This window comes from Notamacropus eugenii, chromosome 3 (genome assembly GCF_028372415.1).
Source record: "Notamacropus eugenii isolate mMacEug1 chromosome 3, mMacEug1.pri_v2, whole genome shotgun sequence".
Classification (NCBI taxonomy): Eukaryota; Metazoa; Chordata; class Mammalia; order Diprotodontia; family Macropodidae; genus Notamacropus; species Notamacropus eugenii.
This window is the reverse complement of record NC_092874.1, coordinates 302,118,149-302,140,450: the sequence shown is the minus strand read 5'-3', so window position 1 is coordinate 302,140,450 and position 22,302 is coordinate 302,118,149. Positions and strand designations below refer to the sequence as shown.

The window sequence follows — 22,302 nt, the reverse complement described above, 5'->3', positions numbered from 1 at the left end:
ATTTGGGTCGAGAACAGTAAGACTCCTTCTCTCTAGTTTCACAAAATGTGGAAGATAGACAGGAGAAAGTGATCTGCAGGACGCTGGCCAGGCTCCTATCTCATTTTCCACCATTGAATTTGTCTGCATTCTTTTCCATTGAAAACCACAGTTTCTAGAGTGTCTGATGTCCCGGTATTATTCCAACAGAATAGAATGGTTTCTATAAAATTTTCAAGGCAAATTGCCAATCTGCCTTTAAAAAAAAAAAAAAGGAAAAGTCTATTTTTGTGGAAAGACCTGGGACATAAGCCACAAAGCTCTTCATTTCACTTCAGGCCAGGCCAATGCGTTTACTAAAGGCAGCATCACCTGATTGACCTTCTGGGAGCAATGGGTGTGTCTGCTGACGTCCTGTTACTGCTGCCTCTCACCCTGGCACACATTCCCTGACCCAATGAGGTGTACAGTCACAGGACCCAGGCTGGATTCCAATTCTGCCACTCAGAAACCGGATGACCTTAGAGAAGCCATTTAACTCCATAAGTCTCAATGTCCTCTACTGTAAATGGGGCGTTGGGATTACACAACCTCTCAGCTACCCGAAGCTCTAGTCTGTGATGTTATGAAGCAGTCAGACAAGCATCTATTAAGCACCTACTGTGTACTAGGCACCATGCTGGAGGGGGATCCAAAGACCTAAATCAAACAGTCTGTCCTCAGGGAGTTGGATTCTATCAAGGTGAGCCCATAAGAACACATATAAATCTAAACCAAATACATTCAGAATAAATTCATGAGAATGTGGAGGAGAAGGTGCTAGCTTCAAATGAAGGTGGTCCTCCATCAAAGCCAGGTCGCCCTAGACACACTGGGGGCCAGTTCTCTGGTTTCTTCTGAATTATGTTGAATGGAGCCCACATGCCCCTGGACCCTGGACCCACGGGGACCCTGGATGTCCTTGGCTCAGGAGGTCTGAGTTCACCCCTCAGCTTTGCCCCTCACTTGCTCAGAGACAAACCCCAGAGGCTGGTGAAAAAGCTCACCAGCTCATCTAAGCATCCTAAGGTGTCCAACAGCTTGCTGCCTCCCTTCCCCAGCATGAATTGTCAAGGCCACAATGCTGTGGCCCAAGGAGGCTGGAACACTCCCGTGCCAGGTAAACTTTCAGGAATTTTATTTTCTCAGAGAAAAGGGAAAAGTCTGAAGGGTTCCTGGGCATTGTTACTAAAGGCAGAGAACTCCGGAAAATGGGAGTTAGGGATTTGTTTGTTTGTTTTTACTAATGATGGAATTAAACATTTGAGGAAAGAGCAGTTCAGTTCTCGTCTGTGCACAAAGCATCAGCCAAGTGAGCTGAGGATCTAAAGAGATGCCAGAGGTGCTCTCCATAGTCATTTTGGTTGTTAGAGCCCTCAAGACTCAGCATCCTTCTTCTCTGACAGTACCTCAACATGGCTTCCATGTACATGTAATTCCTCCCAGGGCATTGTAAGTTCCTTCAGGGCAAGCATTGACTTAGGTTTTGGGTTTTGTCCTCATATTCCCAGCATCTGGCACATAGTAGGTGCTTTTAGAATGTTTAGTGGATTGGATTGGACTGGACTGGGTCCCTGCTCTGCTTCACCAGCCTGAAGTGTTGACCATTCACCCCACAGAGCAAGGTCCCTACCTCCCCAATGGATTCTCATTTCTTTTTTATGGAAAATGGTTGGAATAAAACACTCATTAGACTAGACTCACTTTTAAAGAAAACTCTCAAAGCTTGGTCATTGTGCCAAGAGCCTAACTCCAACCTCAAGTCTACTTTTCCTGATGCTTGGATTAAATGAACATATTTTGTTTTGTTTGTTAATGACTCTTAATAAAATAATAAACGGTCTGTTCTTATCATCAGAGAAGAACAGCCCAGGCCAGAATAAGAGGGCCTCAATTCAGTGTCTACAGTCTCAGCATGGATCACATATATTGGGTGGAATGTGGGAAAGAAACCAAGTCACCTCTAAGTGTGATAGATGTGCCAGGCCAAGTGCCCATGTTGCCATGCTTCCCCCCTCCCTGGACCAAGACAGATGACTGTCTGAGTCAGTGACCCAGACAGCCTGGCTCTGGGGAGTGGCACATTCATGTTAATAAAGGGCCTGGGCAGGCCTTCCCAACTGCATGGGATGAAAAGTCCTGGCATCTCTGCCACCTCCTGAGCACCTGTGCAACCTGGGGTATCTCTCTGAGAGTTTCCTCTGTCAAATGGGCTGCTCAGGACTGATGATAGAATGCAGAAGCAGAAGGGAGCTTGGGAAATCCTTCCCCCCCCTTTGTGGGCCCAAGGAAAGCGCTCTGACTATGGACTCAGAGGCCTGAGTGGGGAGCCCAGCCGTCTCCCCTCCTCTGTGGGACCCTGTTGTTATTCTAGCCTTTTGGGCATGGTCCCACTTCGGGTTTCCTTGGCAAGACACTGGAGCATCTCTACCACCTCCTTCTCCACCCTGGGACCCCACCCCCTATTCCTTCTCTGGGCCCCAGTTTCTCATCTGTAAAATAGGGGGAGGGAAGAACCAACGGCTTCCAAGTTCCCTTCTGACTCCAAATCTATGACCTTTGAACGAGGAGTAAAGACAGAGGGGAAGAAAAGGTGCAAAAGGCAGATTAGGATTCCAGTTTGATGTCAGGAAAAAACTTCCTAATGACTGGAGTTGTCCCACAGCGTCCTGGGTGGCCTTGGAAGCCTTCAAGTCTTCCCACAAAGGCTGGACGGGGACTTCCCTGCTCAGGAGTGCCAGAGAGAGGATCCTGGGTCACATGGGGCATAGACCAGGTACCCTCTGGGTCCCTTCAGCTCTGAGGCTTGGTGATGGAGGCCATGACACATCTGGCATATTGCCCGATGCTTGGTCAGCTAGACAACAAGAGGGAACCAGACAGCCGGGTTCCATTCCCTTATAGCATGTGGTCCTGGAGGCCTCCTGGATCACTACAGAAGCTTAAGCCTTGTGCCTCCTGGAGAGACAGTTCTGAAAGGGCTGGCGTGGCTCTGCCAGTGGAACCCAAGCTGGGGCAGACCATGCTAAACTAAGAAGCCCCATGGGTGGCCTGAGGACCAGCCTTCCCTGTGGGAAAGGCTCAGCCTGAAAAGGCTGGTGACTGGGCAATGGCTTTGGGGGAGGCCATGGTTCCTCTGCAAAGACTGTCTGCTAAAACATGAGAGACCCATGCTGACGAAGTCGTGGCTTCTTAGAGTAATAACAGCTATTAGCATTTATGGAGCACGTACGGCTGCAGAAAACTTTACAGATACTATATCATCTGACACTCACAATGACCTTGACAGGGAGATGTTTTATTATCCCTTTCTACAGATAGGGGAACTGAGGCTTAAGTGACTGGCCACAGGGCACACAGCTCAGGGAATGGCACAGCCCAGACTCAGAACCATATAACAAAAGCTCCTTGGGGAGCTTTCAGGCTAGGGGGAAGACCAGGTACATTTCGTTCATTCAGCAAACTTTCATCAGGGTCCTTCCCTGCCAGGGGCACAATACTATGCCAGGCCCTGAGAGGGAACTAAAGGTCTATGGAACCCAGTGTGGCAAAGAAATGAAGAACATATGTGAAGACACCTTATGGGGACTAGAGCCAGGAGGCAGCTCAGAAATCATCTGGTCCAACTCTATCCTTTTACATAAGAGGAACCTGAAATCCACAAAGACATGCTCATAGTCACATGGACATTAAGGGAAGAACCAGGCTTCATCAGCCAGGGCTCTTTCCCTGACACCATGCTGACATCCACAAGTTGAGAGCTGAAACACAGAGAGAGGGGGCATCCCCTTTGTCAGCAGGAATCTCGGAAGGCTTCACAGAAGAGATGGTACAGAGCACACATGTGCCAACAGGCACCTTTGAAATTGAGCCTGTGGTGCTCTGGGTCCCCTTTCTGCTGCAGAGGCAACAGTCTGCCATCATTCCCTATTCTGAAACTTTCAGACAGTCCTAAACTTCCTCTCTTCCAAGCAGCCAGTTGGACTGTTGATTGTAATTAAAGGGGAGACAAATGAACAAGCAGTCTAATTTGGCCCATGGTTGGAACCAAAGAGGAGAAATAGAAAAAGGGGTGTGAAAGAATGTCACACTGCCTTGCTAAATTAGAACCACAACAGCCCACTTGTTCAGAAACGCAGCCAACATTTTAGCCTCAACTTGGAAAACTGGGAGGAAAAGTAAGAAAGTTCATGGACAGCCCAGAGAGCAGATACCTCAGGAGAGGCAGGGCAGGCAAGACCAGAGGCAAATGGCTTCCATACAAAACTCATGAATACAGTCAATGCTTATTGACTGAGTGATTCTTGGAGACTGCTTCTCTCTCAGAAGAACAATGAAGGGGAGCGGAGCCAAGATGGCAGAGTAGGCTCTCCGTACACAGCCCATAAAATATCTGTAGAGAGGGACTCTCAACAAATTCTGGAGCAGCAGAAGTGGAGAACAACAGAATGGAGGAGATTTCCAGACCAGGGTGACCTGAAAGGCCCATGGGAAATGTCTGTTGCGCCAGACGCAGAGTGGAGCCCAGCCCAGCCTTGGCTGCAAGACACCTCAGGAGCGGAATCTCCAGTAGCAGAATCCGCAGTCACAGCAGCAGTGGGTTTGCAGATCCCTCAACCCACAGGCACCAAAGGGCAGTGACAGGGTTTTTTCAACTGACCGAGAAGGGAGAAGGGCCTTCCCATAGCTCCAGCCTTAGGCAGCAGCCACGGAGGCCACATCAGGCAGGCAGCAGTTCCCACAGCAGCCCGCATCCATTGTTGGATCATAAAACCTCTGGGGGCACTGAGCAACCCATTCTTACTGCAGCCCTGTGTAGAGGCCCTGAGGAAGCAGATCTTTATCTCACACTGAATGGTGGCCCTGCCCCCACACAGCTTAACTGAATGTCAGCCCCTCAGTGCTGGCTTGGCAGAACTGGAGGCCAGGTGGCTGTGGAGAGGAAACTCTGCTAAGATTCTGGGCACAAAAATCTCCTCCTGCTCCCAGACCAGTGTACGCATTTGATTGTGCCACCTAGGAGGAACTGAGATCTTACGGATTCCCAGAGTATACCCTACTCTTGACAAAGGACCCAAAAGTCAAGTAACTGGTTGGGAAAATGCCCAAAAAAGGGGAAAAAAATAAGACCATGGAAGGTTACTTTCTTGGTGAACAGATATCTTCTCCCATCCTTTTGGATGAGAAAGAACAATGCTTACCATCAGGGAAAGACATAAAAGTCAAGGCTTCTGTATCACAAACATCCAAAATAAATACTCAAAGGTCTCAGGCCATGGAAGAGCTCAAAAAGGATTTTGAAAATCAAGTAAGAGAGGTGGAGGAAAAACTGGGAAGAGAAATGAGAGAGATGCAAGAAAAGCATGAAAAGCAGGTCAACATCTTGCTAAAGGAGACCCAAAAAAATGCTGAAGAAAATAATACCTTTCAAAATAGGCTAACTCAATTGGCAAAAGAGGTTCAAAAAGCCAATGAGGAGAAGAATGCTTTCAAAAGCAGAATTAGCCAAATGGAAAAGGAGATCCAAATGCTCACTGAAGAAAACAGTTCTTTCAAAATTAGAATGGAACAGATGGAGGCTAATGACTTTATGAGAAACCAAGAAATCACAAAACAAAACCAAAAGAATGAAAAAATGGAAGATAATGTGAAATATCTCATTGGAAAAACAACTGACCTGGAAAATAGATCCAGGAGAGACAATTTAAAAATTATGGGACTACCTGAAAGTCAGGATCAAAAAAAGAGCCTAGCCATCATCTTTCATGAAATTATCAAGGAGAACTGCCCTGATATTCTAGAATCAAAAAGCAAAATAAATATTGAAAGAATCCACTGATCACCTCCTGAAAGAGATCCAAAAAAAGAAACTCCTAGGAACACTGTGGCAAAATTCCAGAGTTCCTAGGTCAAGGAGAAAATATTGCAAGAAGCTGGAAAGAAACAATTTGAGTATTATGGAAATACAATCAGGATAACACAAGATCTAGCAGCTTCTACATTAAGAGATCAAAGGGCTTGGAGTATGATATTCCAGAAGTCAAAGGAACTAGGACTCAAACCAAGAATCACCTACCCAGCAAAACTGAATATAATACTTCAGGGGAAGAAAATGGTCTTTCAATGAAATAGAGGACTTTCAAGCATTTTTGATGAAAAGACCAGAGCTGAAAACAAAATTTGACTTTTAAACACAAGACTCAAGAGAAGCATGAAAAGGTAAACAGCAAAGAGAAGTCATAAAGGACTTACTAAAGTTGAACTGTTTACATTCCTACATGGAAAGACAATATTTGTAACTCTTGAAACTTTTTTCAGTATCTGGGTAGTTGGTGGGATTACACACACACACACACACACACACACACACACACACAGAGAGAGAGAGAGAGAGAGAGAGCGCACAGGGTGAATTGAATAGGATGGGATCATATCTTTAAAAAATGAAATTAAGGGGTGAGAGAGAAATATATTGGAAGAAGAAAAGGAGAAATGGAATGGGGCAAATTATCTCTCATACAAGAGGCAAGGAAAAGACTTTTCAGTGGAGGGAAAAAGGGGGGAGGTGAGAGAAAAAACATGAAACTTACTCTCATCACATTGGACTAAAGGAAGAAATAAAATGAACACTCATTTTGGTATGAAAACCTATCTTATAATACAGGAAAGTGAGGGAGAAGGGGATAAGCAGATGGTGGGGATGATGGAAGGGAGGGCAGTGGGAGGAGGGAACAATTAAAAGTCAACATTCTTGGGGAGGGACAGGGCCAAAAGAGAGAGCAGAAGAAATGGGGGGCAGGATAGGATGAAGGGAAATATAATTAGTCTTACACAACACGACTATTACAGAAGTCATTTGCAAAACTACATAGATATGGCCTATATTGAATTGCTTGCCTTCCCAAAGGGGATCGGTGGGGAGGGAGGGAGGAAGAGAAGTTGGAACTCAAAGTTTTAGGAACAACTGTTGAGTATTGTTCTTGCAATTAGGAAATAAGAAATACAGGTAACAGGGTATAGAAAGTTTTCTTGCCATACAGGACAAAAGAGAAGATTGGGATAAGGGAAGGGAGGGATGTTAGAAGGGAGGGCAGATTGGTGATAGGGGTAATTAGAATGCTCGGTGTTTTGGGGTGGGGGAGGGGAGAAATGGGGAGAAAATCTGGAACCCAAAATTCTGTGGAAATGAATGTTGAAAACTTAAATAAATAAATTTAAATTGAAAAAAAAAAAAGAACGATGAAGCCAGACCAGATCACTGAGGTTTCTTCTGGCTCCACCATTCTAACAAGGCACACTCAGGGTTACAAACCTCTTTCCTCCCAGCAACCCCCCAGGATGCCCTGGGAACTCAAAGCCTGTTATCTGATTTTACACATGAGGAAAAAGAGGCAAAGTAATGAAGGGGCTTAACCCAAGGTTTACTCAGACAGGAACTAAGTGTCTGAGTCAAGATGGCACCCAACTCCACATCCACAACACCATGTTGTTACTGTGGAAGAACCTTCCAACCTCTATCCTGATGGCCCCAGCTCAAAGATGCCCCTCAGTTCTGACATTCTGGCTTCTGTTGTGGGAGTTTTTATTTCCTTTCACTATTTGGGATTCGGGATCATTCTCCAGCCAATTTTGGTTAATATTAACCTCCTCTGGTAACATCTGTCCCTTGGAGTGTGAAAATTTAGTCTGTTGTGGTGAAAGCTTTAAATATTTCCCAGATAAGAAGCCACAGGAAGAATCTCAATTGTCCCTGACTCCAGGGGAAATTCTTGGAAAATCCTCACCCTCCATCCGCTTCTCAGTGGAGGTTCTAAATCCCATTTCCTCTGTAACTTGACTTAGTTTCCCTATAGAGTTTGCTGGATGAAGTCTATTCCCTAGGCAGTGTATGAGACCATGACTCTATTTAACTAAATTTGTTCCACTTTAATGATCTGGAAGGAAGAGGGGGTTGTGGCTTTCGCTTCTCTCCAGGGTTTATGGCCTAAAAAGAAGGTACAGGACTGCAGCAGGACAGAAAAGAATCACTCCTCTGTCACAAGGATAGAACTCTGCCCCTAAGGGGGCTGGGGATGGTCCCAATAGGGGGCGAGTCTTCTCTGCGGATTGAGCCAGTACTTGAGCATAATAAGAAAACCTAGGGTTTTACCTCTAATTTCTGTATCGTACTAAATATCTATTTGGCAACAGCTACCCACCAAAGAGCAAATATATCTCTTGTACCACAAGGCCTTTCAACTCTGGCATTCCCTGTTTTAAAGGAATAGACATTCTATCGTAACACTTCCAAAACTTATCTGAATATGAAGGAAATGTGGACTTGATAAATATTAATGGAGCCCATAAATTCTGGTCCTAGTTTGGGGACATAAATAGAATGTCAGAGTTCACAGGGAGCTTAAAACAGGGAATGACAGGGCTGGGAGGGAGCATATGACAGATAACATAACCTATCAGACAACAAGGAGATTTCAGAGAAATTCAGAAGATTTCGTATAATCCCAACTTCCTCATTTTATAGACAAAGTAGCTGAGGCAAGTTAGACCCTTGCTTCCTCCTACATAGGGAGACCAGAACCATACTGGGAGGTGGAGCACAAGTTTGCTGACTTCCTGGGTCAGTATTCTTGACTCTGTATCATTTTTCTTCAGGCAACTAACATTGATTGAGTCCCTTATATTGAGACTATGTCTACGTGAAAGAGATAAATGAACCATGGGAGGTTTCTCTGTAAGGACAGGATGCAAAATACATGTACTTGTGTGTGTGCCAAGAAGGGGTCCACCATCTGCATAAATGGAGGAAGCTTTTCTCAGCAAGAGAAGGGGGGAAGGGAGAGATGGGGAGAAAATTTGGAACTCATCTTATAGAAATGAATGCTAAAAACTAAAAATCAATTAATAAAAAAAGAAAAAGAATCAGACATGACTTGATGAATGTACAACAAGAAGTTTTTGATAAAAACAAAGTTCCATGGACCAGTGAAATCACCTGTTTGTCCCAGATCTATCTGGAACTATAACTACCTCTAGCTCCCTAGGTCCCCTGATGCTATGGAGGAAAAGCTAACGTTACTCACTCATTCACTATGGTGACAAGTTGCCTGAAACAGTTCATGAGAAGATTAACATGAGAATCTCCTTACCTCGCCCAGAGTTTTTCAAATTCTCTTGGTGTGATGGGAATGTCAAACCCATACAGAGAATTTCGTACATCCCTTCGACGTAGAATGCCATTGCCCTCGTTGTCAGTTTCTAGAAAATTCTGCAATGTGAGAAAAGGGGTTAAGTCAGAACTTAGAAGAACAGTGCAAGACAGAATTTCTTTTCAGAGAAATAAGAGATATAAAGGCATGCCGTGCAGAAAATGAAACTGTACCTACTTTCTTTGTCATTGTTGAGAGTAAAATTTAGGAACAAGTTAAAACATACTCATTGTCTTGAGGGAGAGGGGAAGGTCTTCTAACTCCAATATTCTAGGATTCTAAGAACCCAAGACTCTAAGACTCCATGATTCTGAGACCCCAAGATGCTGCTTCCATGATTCTAAGATTAAGGTATAATCTTCTCTGTGTTTAGTTTTCTTGGTACTGGACCCACTCATACTCAGCAACTTCTTTAAAAAAAATGCCAAGTGGTAAAGTCAAAACAAGTTGCTTTCATAGCCATTGGATGGAGGTGCAATTTCCGTAAACGGATGCCCCCCATTCAACATGCCTTTACCAATCTGACCATCCCAAGTCATCCATGGTCAAAACAGGCACATTCCTACTAAAGAACTGATGAAGTCAATAACCCAGGATTGAGCATAATCCCAGACGCTGGTAGTTCACTATCTCAATCAATCAATCAACATTTATTAATACCAGGCACTGTGCTAAGTTATGATGGTACAAAGAAAAGCAAAAATATTCCAATCATCTGTAGACTCAGAGAGGGGGTATGTCTCACCCAAGAGCACACAGCGAGTCAGTGCCCTGACTGAAACTAGAACCAGCTCCCCTGAACTCTGGGCTGGTGCTCCCTCCCCTCACCTGCTTCTTCCTCCTCACTGAGCCACCATTGGGAAAAGAGAGTCAAGGAGGACAGGTCAGTCTGACTCAGAGGTTTTATTGTTGTGCACAGATAATGCCCCCCCACCCAAAAAAGGCAGTGTGCTTTAATTGTTGCATGGGGTTACCAAGGTCAAAAAGGAAAAAAAATATTCTCAAATTATTCAAACTTCACTAAAATACACTAATTTTGCCCCTTGGTTTATCTGCAGCTGATAGCCCATCATCCTATTTCTCTGGCCCTTTCAGTTTTACAAAGCAATTTTCTCACAACCCTGTGAAGTGAGTAAGGCAAGAACTATTGAGAAGTCTTGAGGAGGAAGAGCTAAAGCTCCGGATTTGGAGTCAGGAGGGCTGGATTAAAATCTCATCTCAGGCACTAATTTACTGGGAGTCATTTTATCCTGGTTTCCTCATTTGCAAGAAGAGGCTAATGATACTTGCCTACCAACTCATGGAGCTGTTGCTGGAGCTGGGGGCCAGTTTAGAACAGCGAATGTTTTAAGGGTCTCATTTACTAATGGCTAAGGTAGGATCTGAACCTAAGTCATAGTGACTCCCAGCCCAGGGTCCAGTCCTCCACTGGACAATGCCTGTATCAGTGGGTGAGGGAGGAGGAAGAGAGAAGGGCCAATAGCTTTTCTGGACTGGGAGGCACAGACTGGGTGCTGGGAATTTGGACTGCACAAGTGGGCAGCATGGAACCTGGACCTCAGGCTGCAGGACCAAAGGACCACATCCAATGTGAGAGAGGGCCAGGCCTGGATCAAGCCACATCCAGACCTCAGCTCTGCAGAAAAGCATTCATTTCAAGCCAGAGCCTGGCCAGAATGGGGAAGGGACTGGAGACCAGGCCACACAGGAATCACTGGAAAGAACTAGGAGCACTTCACCTGGGGCAAAGAAGCCTTAGGGAGATCCCCACCCCACAGGAAGTGATGGCTGGCCCCCTGCCATATCAAAGCCCTCAGCCTACTCTCCACTTGATCACAGTGGCTGCTCCAAACTTTCACATCTCTTCCCAAAGCTCCCATGACATCCCCTCCCTGACACTGCCAAGGACTCACTGGAGGAATAGACACCTTTCCCTTCATCATCATCTCCCACTCACTCCTCTTCTCTCCCAGTCTCTGACAAGGAGCTCCCTTCTTCCCAAGGCCAACCCCTCTACCTGTTTCCTTGGTCCCATCTCTTCCCATCTTCTCTAGCCAATTTCCTCCTGAATGATCCCCCCACATCTCCTCTCCAAGGTCTCCTTATGCAGCAGCTGCCCAGGCTGCCTGACTGCCTAGGACCATGCCCAGGTCTCCTCCATCATTAGCCCCATCTTATCCACCAGCCTCCATCGTAGGTCTCTCCTGCCCTTCTCCACTAAACCCCTTGAAAAGCAGTTGAAAAGTAGTGTTTTCCCTCATTCTTCTCTCACCTTTCGAAGCCTTCTGCAGGCTGGCCCCTGGTGTCACATAAACAACTCAAGTTCTTGCCTTGGCCTCCTCTCAACTCTCTCTACCACCTACCCAATCCCTTCTTCCAGGTCTCCTCTGCTGAGCCTCCATGCTGACCTGCCCACTGACCAGGGACTTGGCCCCAAGATTCTCCTGGGCCCTTGTCTCTTCTCTGCTTTATACAACTTCATTTAGGGATCTCATCAGCTCCCACAGCCTCAATCATTGTCTCCAGTCAGATCTGTCTCTCTCCTGAGCTTACCAACTGCCCTCTGAACATCTCAAACATCTCTCAGACAACACAAACTCAGTGTGACCAAAAGAGAATTCAGTGACTCCCCTCCTGCCAACTTCTCTGTCCCTGGGAAGGACTCCCTACACTCCATTACCAGAGTCCTCTTTAACCTTTGTCTCAGGCCATAGAGCCGATCCCTTCCCAAATCCTGTCATCTTCTCTATATCATCTCTCACTTAGGTCCTCTCCTCTCCACTCCCCTAGCCACAGGGGGCTACCAAGGATCTCCAGGGTCAACAGAAGCCCCTGGGCATCGAGAGCTTTTCACATCTGGCCCTGTCCTGCTTTTCCAATCTCCCTTCCACAGACTCCAAGATCCTGCCAATCTGCTTCCCATCTCTCTGCCTTTTCTTAGTGCGTTTGGAACGTTCTCCCTCCTCACTTCCAGCTCCTAGAATCTCGGGCCCCCTTTAAGAGTCAGCTCAAACCTATCTTCTGCAGGCAACTTTTCCTGGTGCCTCCCTCTCCCGCATGGGTTGGTGTTTTCCCTTCTAAGATTACCTTCCATCTACTCTGTCCACTGCTTCTAACTTAGTGGGGTCATCTCTCCATTAGAAGGAGGGCTGCCTGAGGCCAGGGTCTACTTGGTTTGGGTCAGTAGGTTGTTTATATCCCTGGGCAGTGCTGAGCACATGAGGAGCTCTTCATTAATAAGCAAGGTGGTTGCCTGGCTATGATCACTTGTCTATGAGGAAGGAGATTCAGAAAAGAGGACTTGGAGCTCATTTCTGAGGGCAGAGCTCAGAACAATGAGAGAAATGGCATCTGCCTGAGCAACCTCACCATCAGAGCAATGTCAGGCAGCTGGTGAGTTCACTACTTGTCCCTGGCAGTAGCCAAGCCTCAACTGCCTGGTTCCTGGGGTATTCTGCAGAAGAGACTCACACATGAATCACAGGGCAGGGGAGGTGACCTCGAGGGCTACTTGATATCTCGCAGAGCAGACAAGTCTACAGATTCATTTTTCCAGGGTACTATAGGGTTGTGAGACACGGACCCCAATAGCCTCTGAAGAATGGAAAATAACTTCCAATTCTGTTTTCTTCCTACCGAACTACGCTGCCCTCCCTTCTACTTATAACATGAACCTTTCTGGACCAACCTGGGGGCTTAGCCGCTATTTATAATGTTGTTTCTATGGGGAAGTAAGTTCCAAGTTCTCAACAACCAACTTGCAAATTAATTTTTGGAACACGGCCCATCTGTAAGTTGGGGAGAACAGTCACTGTGTGAGCAACAAAGACTAAAATTACTTTGGCTTTATTCACTATCTTTAATAATAAGTCAGTGGTGCTTGGCTTGCCCAGATGTCCTGAGACTGGTTAAAGCCGCCAGCTTCCAGGAAGGCATCCCCTCAGTACATTAAGATAAGGAGCACAGACTCATGGAAAATAGAAGAATGGGATGGGTACTGAGTTAGAACTTAAAGAGGTCTGGGTTCAAATCCTGCCTTTGACACTTACTAGCTGGAGAACTGTGAGTCAATTCAATTCTCTGAAACTCAGTTTCCTCACCTGCAAAAGAAGGGGGGGGTTGGCCTCAGTGACCTCAAAGGTCCCTTCTGGCTCTAGCTGCCATGACGACTGTGCCCATTGTGAAGGCTTTGCCCAGGACATTTCACGACTAGGGTTCAGCTCCAGAAATCACAGAGACAAAAATGGAAATTGCCATCTGAGTCAAAATGGAGAATTTTCCATTTGGCTGGTAAATGCTCTGGAAGATTCACACTGAGGGCGTAGGAGCCAATCTCGGCTATTTCAACATCTAAATCCACAGAAACCGTTCCAAGTCTCAGCTCCAAGTGCCTCTCTCAGGTTCAGTTCAGAAGACACTCAGTTTGGGACCTCAAAGGTTCTTGTGACAGGAAGTAGGGAGTGAATAAGAGCAAGGTCTCTTACGATTTTTCATATGCTATATTCCATCTCCCACCCCTGCACCTTTGCACTGGCCATCCCGCATGCCTGCAATGCCCCCTGCCTTAATCTCCTTCTCATACAATCCTCTTCCTTTTCAACCCAGCTCCAGTAGCATCTTCTGCACAAAGCCCTTCTGCATCCCCCACCCCTCAGTTTCTAGCATACTCCCTCGCTTGTATCTATCTTATATATTGATATTTTATTGTCTTTTGTGTTATAGTAACGTATGCTGCATTATATTTGTAGATATAGTTACACTGTATACATTTACATATGTCCTTGTCATCTCCTTCCTTAGAACATAAACCCCTTCAGGGGAGGGAATTTTTAGAGCTTTGCACAGCCCCTGGCACCATGCTTGGCACACAACTAGCACTTAATTACGGCTCAATGCTTCCCTTCTCTTTCTAAAAGTCTACTACTGTGACTTTTTTTAACCTTATGCTGACTCCTTGAACACTCTAAGCCTCATAGACAAACTTGGTAACAAGCCATCACCAGGTAACTGATCAATGCTCTCCCTCTCCCTCCCCTATAGTCATTTTTTACTTACTCACGTTTCTCCTTTCCTCCTCCTCCCCTGCTCATCAACCTTCCCAAGAGAAGGGCTAGCGATGTCCCATTTATGTGCCTTTAACTGTGACCCAAAGGAACAGCTCCACCACAATCCCTCCAATTCCCTCTTCTCCAAGAAGAAAAGTGTTAAAAGGATGGAGGAGGGGCCACTGCTCTTGGAGCCCACAGGAATCCCAGAATGGGATTCAAGAATCAAACACAAGAAAAGGATCCTAGATCAGTCAAGGAGTCCAGACACTGCTCCAGAGCTCTAAATGATAGAGGCACCCTCCACAGGGCTGTCTACAGTACCTCAGGAAACACCACCAGGGCCAGGGAGCTCACTTTTCCACGACTCGGTCCATTCTCCCTCCCCACCCCCCCATTCTAAGAAGCACTTCCTTATTTTGAGAAATATAAAAACATAAATGACAGTAAAAATCAGGCCCCAGACAGTGGTTCAAGCCTAAGTCAAAGGCAGGGTCTGAATCAATGGAGAACCATCCAAGAGAGTCTTTGGGAGGCCCCTCCCCAGGACAGCAGCATGGGCAGGTCATAGGAGAGGTAGGCACGTGGTTTCACAGACATTCCTCAACAATATGGCCCCAACATCCATAGCTGGCAAAGGGACTTTCTATCTTTTAAATGAGACAGATCGAAGCATTGTCTTAACATAAGAGACACATACAGTGGAATGTCAAGGATTGTTTCATATTTGATTTTGTACCAACAGTGTTTCGTGCTCTTTTTTATTTTTCACTGGGGAGAAGGGCAGGTAGATAGGAAGCTCTAGGTTAGGAAAGTCCTTCCACCAACACAGATCAGCTGCTACTCTGCAACTTACAGGCTAAGAGCTCCTTACACATATTAGGAACTGAAATGCTTGTTGGATTGACATTATGGAAACATTTCTATATTAAGCACCTAATATTTGCATAATTATTCTAATTTAAATCTAGAGGATGCACTATGGTTTATCAAATATTTCCCCTCCAACAGCCAATCTTTCTAGACTAGTTTATTCCCCCCCACCCCCACTCCATGCACCTGACCTCCCAACCAAACTGGCCCAATTGCTGTTCCCCAAAGGAATCATTACTCTATTGCCTCCAGGTCTTTGCCCTGCTCAGAATGCTCTCCCTCCTCCTGTCCACCACTCAGAATCTCCAGCTCCCTTTAAAGTTCAATTTGAGGGCTACCTTTGACATGAGGCTTCTCCTGAGCCTTACCCTCCCCAAAATACTTTGTTTTCTTTGTATATGCAATAAGTTCAGAGGAATGAGCATCCCACCCACCCCCCAGCCTGGAGAGCAATTTGAGCCCATCTTTGAGCAGAACTGAGTCACAGCCCAAAGTTCTGAAAGAGACAGAGACTGAGAAGAAGGAGAGAGACCTTCATAGATGGGCGGCGGCAGCAGCAATGACGTTCACCTTCCCCAACCCTGCCCCTTCCCCACACATCCCTTAACAACCTGATCCAGAAAGAATTAAGGCAACAGGAGAAAGGAGAAAGGGACTGGGAAACAGTCATCACCCCACTCTAGGCACCCTGGGGAGTGGCCTTTGCCCCTCTAGACACACTCAAGGAAGACTCAGGCTGAAGCCACAGGATCTCCTGCCTCTTGGAGGCCTGAGGAAAGCTCCTAGGAAACTGTCCGAAGCTTTCCCCAATTTCCACTTCCAGGTCAGCACAGCTGACTCACTTGCTCCTTTGCTCAAATGTTGGCAGCGGCATCTCTATAGAGGTCATATCTGCAAAGCCCCTAGCACAGTCCCTAGGGCACAAATTAGGTGCCCAGTCAATGCTTATTCCCTTCTCTATCTTCCTCAGAACCTGAATTTCTCCTCAAACATTCAGACTTAGAAAGTAAAATTTGAGATTAAGGCAGCAAGCGAAAGTTCTGCCTCAATCCTGGGAAGTCTCGGGCCTGGGGGCTCTGAGCCATTCTGACTGTTCTTCTAACTCCCTGTTTAACATCAACTCCATAAAGCAGCTACAGATGGGACTACATGGACCATGGACCCTATACTAAAGAAAGAATTCTTTATTTAAAGAGGGTGGATGAAGTCTCCAAATTTACATCTCTCCAGAAAGGGAGCAGAGAGGAAAGGGTGGTGAGGACTTCTGGCCCAGCCAACTGCACCCTCCCACAGCCTCAATGCCCCAATGACCAGGATGACATACAAGTGTTTAACAGATTGCTTGGGGTACCCCAACCCTCGCAGAGAGTGCAGAGCTGCTTCTCATCTTTGTAGCCCCAGCACCCAGCAAAATTAAGACACTTAATAAATGCTTAATGAATAGAGACCTGCTGCTTAGACCACCTGCCTGATGGAGAGGTACGCAGAACAGTCAGCATCTGAGGTTGGCACTTCAAAGCACTTTAATCCAAGGTCTCATTAGATCCTCACAACAGTCTCATGAGGGGTGCTATCATTATGTCCATTTTACAGATGGGGAAACTGAGCAATAGAGAGATTAAGTGACTTGCCCACGGTCACAGTAGGTATCCAGGTTGGAATTTGAACCCAAATCTACTACTTTGTCCCCTGCCACATCCCTCTGGAGTAACACCGGGCCTCTCCATCCACACAACTCCTACGAAGAATCACCTTTCCTAGCATGGACTCACTGGAGACCTGAAGAACTTAATTTGTAAGACATTTTTACAACTGAAAACGTGTTCACACAATATGGTGTGGAAAGTTGCTGTCCTCTCTGAACCTGTGCCCCTGAAGAAACCTGGTGGGCAGGGAGAGCCCCCCGCCCCCATTGGAGCATGGAACTGAGACAACCTGGGCGTCATTGGCAGCAGAGCACTGTCAAGTTGGTGCAGCTCGGCACTGTGGAGCATCACCATCCCAGACATGCAAAGAGACTCTTTCCCTTTGGAGAACACATCCTGCTTCTTACCTTAGACAAGTCGAACCATCTGTTTTTTGCTTCTGAAGCAAGGTAGTTATGAGCCTGATCACAAGCTAGTTCTGAGTCTGTGCTCTTCGGCTTGGACCTTGGAAAGGAAAACAATAATAATAAATTGCCATGTTTTCCATGTAAGGGGACCGTGGATCTCCCATGGGCTGAGCCCCTCCTCCCATTGAGAACACCCTCCATGCAGTTATCAAAGACAGTTTTGAGCCTGTTATTTCACATCTGGTCTAACTTCATTCTTACAACACTGGCTTATTTCCCCAGCTGCATGTTAGGGAAGTCTTCCTAAATTTTCTCTGAGCTCGTTTATTTTCAGACGTTCGGCTCTCCTGTAGCCCCACAAAACAAATAGAATTCGTTTATTCTCTGAGAAAACCAACAATGACAATAACGGAATGTTCGATGCCTTAGGAGGAGACCTAAGGGCTTCACTCTTCTCCCTGAGCATGAGTCGCAGCCAGACCCTGAGGCTCTACGGCCACAGGCCCGCATCGGTCGGAGGATCTGGTGTGGAAGGCCTGTGTGGACACTGGCAGTGGCTGCCATACATCCTGGGAGGAGAATCCTGACTCTCTCTCGCCTTCCCTCTGGCAATGTCATGCCATCCTCTTGGCTGCACAGTGGAGGTGACACGTATTTCACTTCCTCTCAAGGGGAAAGCATGCCCAAGGGTAAGGGAAGGTTAGCTGGATTGGGAGTCAGACGACCTGGGTTCAAATACTGGCTCAGTTGTTTCCTACCTATGTGACCTTGGGCAAGTATGTCTCCAAACATCTCTGGACCCAGACTCCTCGTCCAAAAACTGAAATGGAATAGGTGACCTCCAGAGCTACCATGGGCCCTAAATCCTGCTCCAGGAGCACAGATCCCCCAGCCTCCTCCCGGGGTCGCCCAGCCAACCCTCCCTTGGCTGCCAATGCACGGTTAGGAAGACACCACTTCTCTATTCCAGGTCCTCCTGCCTTTGGGGTAAAAAGCCCTTCAAGGACCAACTTCACACCACTCCCCCTCTTTGGCTGTTTTCATGTTCCTCATATACAACTTTCCATCTCCAAGCCTTTGTCCAGGCTGTGCCCCCAGACTCAGCATGCCCACCTTTTTTTACCTTTTTCTCTAATAAGGCCTGTTTCCTGCAGAGCTCACCTCAAATCCCATCTTCTATAGGAGGCAGACTCTCATGAAGAATTTCCCACCCCTCAAAGCCCCCACGGTAGACACTAGTGAGTCTGTCACATACAGGTTCCCCTGATGCTGATAACCAGAGGAGCTGGAATTTCACTGTTGTGGATGCTAAGCCCCCACACCCAAGATAGGGACTTTGTGAGTGCAGTGGCTGAAAGAAAACAAAAAGATTGGCATCTGATTGGATACGTGGGTGAGGGAGAGTAGGGATTCAGGGATACTGCTGAGGTTCCAGACCTGGGAAATGCAGCTAGTCAGTGTCTGGGCATGATCTGAGTTCTGGGCATCCTGACCCCAAGCCTAGCACTCTCATTTCTGAAGTGACTTTGTTATGGTTGTTTACAAAGTGCTTCTCCTCCAAATAATCCTGTGAGGGAGGTAACTGGAAACCTCTGGACATTCCTACCACTCAGCAGTGAACCCTGGCTCTCCCTGGGCTCCCTCTTCCTTGAGACGGGGCTTGTACCCCTGCTGGTAGGTCTGAGAGTTCCCCAGAGGGGCTGCCACTTGGCTACAATGCACCCTCAAGGTTCTCGGGAAACCCCAAGGTGGGGAAAAGGAACCACACAACGGCCTGTGCTCCACTGGTACCACTAATTCTCAATCACCAAACATTCACTAACAGAAGGCAAAGGAACAATAATGCTATCCTCATGTAACAGTCCACCTATAAACCTGCATCACATACTCCTACCAAAGCAGGTAGGGTCCAGGGGCACCAAGCTGTGAGGCTTAATACTCCTAAGAGGAAGGAAATCCCCATGCCTGTGGTAACCCACAGCTCCGGGCTGAGGGCCTGGAGGACCCTGGCCTCTTTGGGAAAAGGTAGACCCCACATATCACTTCCTAGACAATGTAATGTTTCTTCTTGACATTTTCACTCTCCTGCTGAATAAAGCTACTTCCCCTTCCTTGTGGGTCACTGAAGCAGAGTTAGGGGTTTTAGTAAACAGAAACCTTAGTCCTGGAATATGCAGAGCTTCCTGGGTCCTCTTGGCTATGTTCTGAGACAGCATTATACTTTTTTCAGTGAAAAGCAGTTTCCTTAAGGCTGGGACCTGGAAAGCTCTTCAGGTCAGCTCTCTCAAACCACAGTAGACAGTAAAGAGCAACACAGGGAAACCCGTGAGGACTTCTCCATCAAGCTATCCATGGTGCTAGAAAGCAAAGCTACCTCTTTCCATTCAGCTCACCTTCTCTAATCTGCTCCCAGCATCAGAGCTTTCCTCCAGTCAGATCCACTCCCTGCCACCTAGGAGGCCGTCTGTCTCTCTCTCTCTCCTCAGTCAGTCTCAGTCCAGAGCAGTTTCTGGTGTCTTCTTTTGTTTCCATTTGCTTTCCATGTCTCTGTTGACTGCACAGCTATTGGTGTCTGATTTCTATATGCAGTCTCTAATGAAAGCATCTACCTTCCAGTTCCCTGGTTTTACATCTGACTTCCCCCTGGTCTCTTTTCAGAGATTGCTCATATACTAATTCACCTCTAATTGAGGTTGAGAAACTCAAAATCTTCATTTCTTTCAAATGTGGCATAAGCCACATAAGACTGTCTCAAAACCATCAGAAATTTCTATCATAGTTTCCCAGTTCCAACCACAAAATCCCCATAATAGTCATGTAAATTAGTCATGTAAGTTAAAGGTAATAACGCATTTGAGCCATATTTGCCTTCAGTTGGTATGGTTTGTCCCCCGAGGGGTTGTTTTCTCACCATCCTATGCTCAACATTGGGTTCTGGGGTAAAGGAGAAAAATGTCCAGCAGGAGGACTAAGGAGTGCTGAGGCTTCAGTTTTATACATCACTACTAACCTAGAAAAAGAGCATCAAATTCTTGCCCACCCTACAGTCACCATGCTTCTTGTATTTCTCTCCTCCTCTCCACTCACACTTCTACCACCCTAATTTATTCCCTTGCTACCTCTTACTTGGATGATTCCCAAAGCCAAATAACTCCAGTTTCCATGGCATCAGCGTTTCTCCCTCCATAACCCACCATTGAAATAGTTGTTAAAAGAATACAGGAAAAAACCAGATCAGCCCATGTCATCGCCCTGCTCAGAAATGGCTCCTCATCAACTATGGGCAAGTCTAAGCAAGCCCTCCCTTAGGACCCGGCATAGAAGGCCCTCCATGAGCTGGTGCCCACCCACCTTTGTGGCCCCATTGACTTTCTCTACATCGAAGCCTCCTTGGCCCGTTCTCTGCTGCCTCATTTGCCCCTTGACCTTCCAACAGATGGTCCTCCATTCCTGAATGTGCCCCCCATCACGTTTCTTCTCTTCCTTCCAGGCTCAGGTGCTAGCCCTCATCCTCTCCCTTCCCACCACGACCTCTGCAGCTCCTGCCAGCTGAGATCTTTTTCTCCCATGTTCCTCCATCTTCTTGTACCCCTAAGATTCCACAACTCACAGTCCCCCCACTAATATTGGCTATCCCTACTCTCCTGCCCCCAAACACACAGGGCACAGAAGGTCTTTTGTTCCCACTTTCACAGTTCTCCTCTGCCACCATCATTTCCCAACCACTCCTCTTTCTTTCAAGGTCCATCTATCTTGTCTGGAGTCTTGCTACTGCCATTTATGGGCCCTCTTTGGGTCACTCTCCCTCCTTCCCAGTAAGCTCTGGGCCTGGTTCACCATTTTCTTTTCCACCCTAACTCCCACGCCTTCAAAAGCCCCCACACCTTTCCATGGCTTCTGCCTCTATCCTCCTCCAGTTAAGCAAAGAAGTGGCCATATGGTCATACCTCAGGTCATGCTGAACTAGATTGGCCACAGATACTGGAATTCCTAATTAGAGCTCTGATTCTGTGTTCTAAGGCTCTAGTTGGGAATCTATATTCTAAGCTCCCTCCCAGCTCTGACCTTCCATGTTCTAAATGCCTTCTCACATACTTGCCCAATGGGACAGATTAGCAATTGCCTCTGTAAGGCAGACCCTTCTGTCCTTCTCTTTTTGTGACCATGGCTGGCATGTCCCATATGAACTGTGCTCCTAATATAAGAGCAGTTAGTCTTTCAACTATGAACTTACCTGATAAGCCTTTGTGGGGGGTCATCCTTCTTGAACTGTTTCTTCTCACACAAGTTACGAAACTCCCGGTAGTTTAGTGTTAAGCCTGGCTTCAGATTCATCAAATCAAGCAGATGCATAAATTCCTCCTCTTTCAGGGTGATCAACATGTGATGCAACATTGTTCTTAAGTCTGCCATGTTAATGAGGCCATCACGGTTTGTATCCGTCTTGTAAAAGGCAGAGTAGGCATCCTTTAAAAAAAATGTGGGGCCTCATGGGTTTTTGTTTTAATCAAGGTGGTCCTGTTATCAATAAAGTGACCAAAAGAATAGAGGGTTTGGAGAGACCTGGTTTCCAGTACTGATTTTTATATGCAGAAACAACTGAATTCAATAACTCAGTGTTCTAAAAGCCTGAGAACATGAATTCCTTGAGGAAGGAATCCCTATTTGATAAGAACTTCTGGAAAAATTAAGAGCAATTTGTCAGATATTAGGTTTAAACCTCCATATTATACCATATACTTGAATAAGCTCAACAAAGAGAACTGAATATTAAAAATCACACTATAAAAATCATATGAAAACTGGATCAGGTACTTTTAACAGCGAGGATGAGAATTACTAACCAGACAAGGGATGGAGGTCATCAGAAAAGACATAACTGATTGTTTGATTATATGAAATTGAACAGCTTTTACATGAGCAAAATTAATAAAGACAGGATAAGAAAGGAAATGGTCAACTAGGGGAAAAAATCTTTGCAACAAATATCTCTGGTGAGGGTTCTATATACAAGACATATAGAGAATTAACACAAATATATAAGACCAAAAGCCAGCCTCCACTGGATAAGTGGTCAAAGGATATGAATAAACAGTTCTCGAAAGCA

The 22,302-nt window shown here is 46.2% G+C and overlaps 1 protein-coding gene across 6 annotated transcripts in view; it reads right to left on the bottom strand.

The window, feature by feature from the left end:
- The window catches only part of EFCAB6 (EF-hand calcium binding domain 6), a 229,218-nt gene that overhangs the window by 61,075 nt on the left and 145,841 nt on the right, over positions 1–22,302 (bottom strand). For all 6 annotated transcript variants that reach the window (XM_072596357.1, XM_072596355.1, XM_072596354.1 and 3 more), the window contains 3 exons: positions 21,430–21,662; positions 17,196–17,292; positions 9,165–9,283 (listed from right to left, as the gene is read on the bottom strand). In XM_072596357.1, coding sequence (XP_072452458.1) covers positions 9,165–9,283; positions 17,196–17,292; positions 21,430–21,662 — 449 coding nt within the window. The remainder of the gene's footprint in view (positions 1–9,164; positions 9,284–17,195; positions 17,293–21,429; positions 21,663–22,302) is intronic.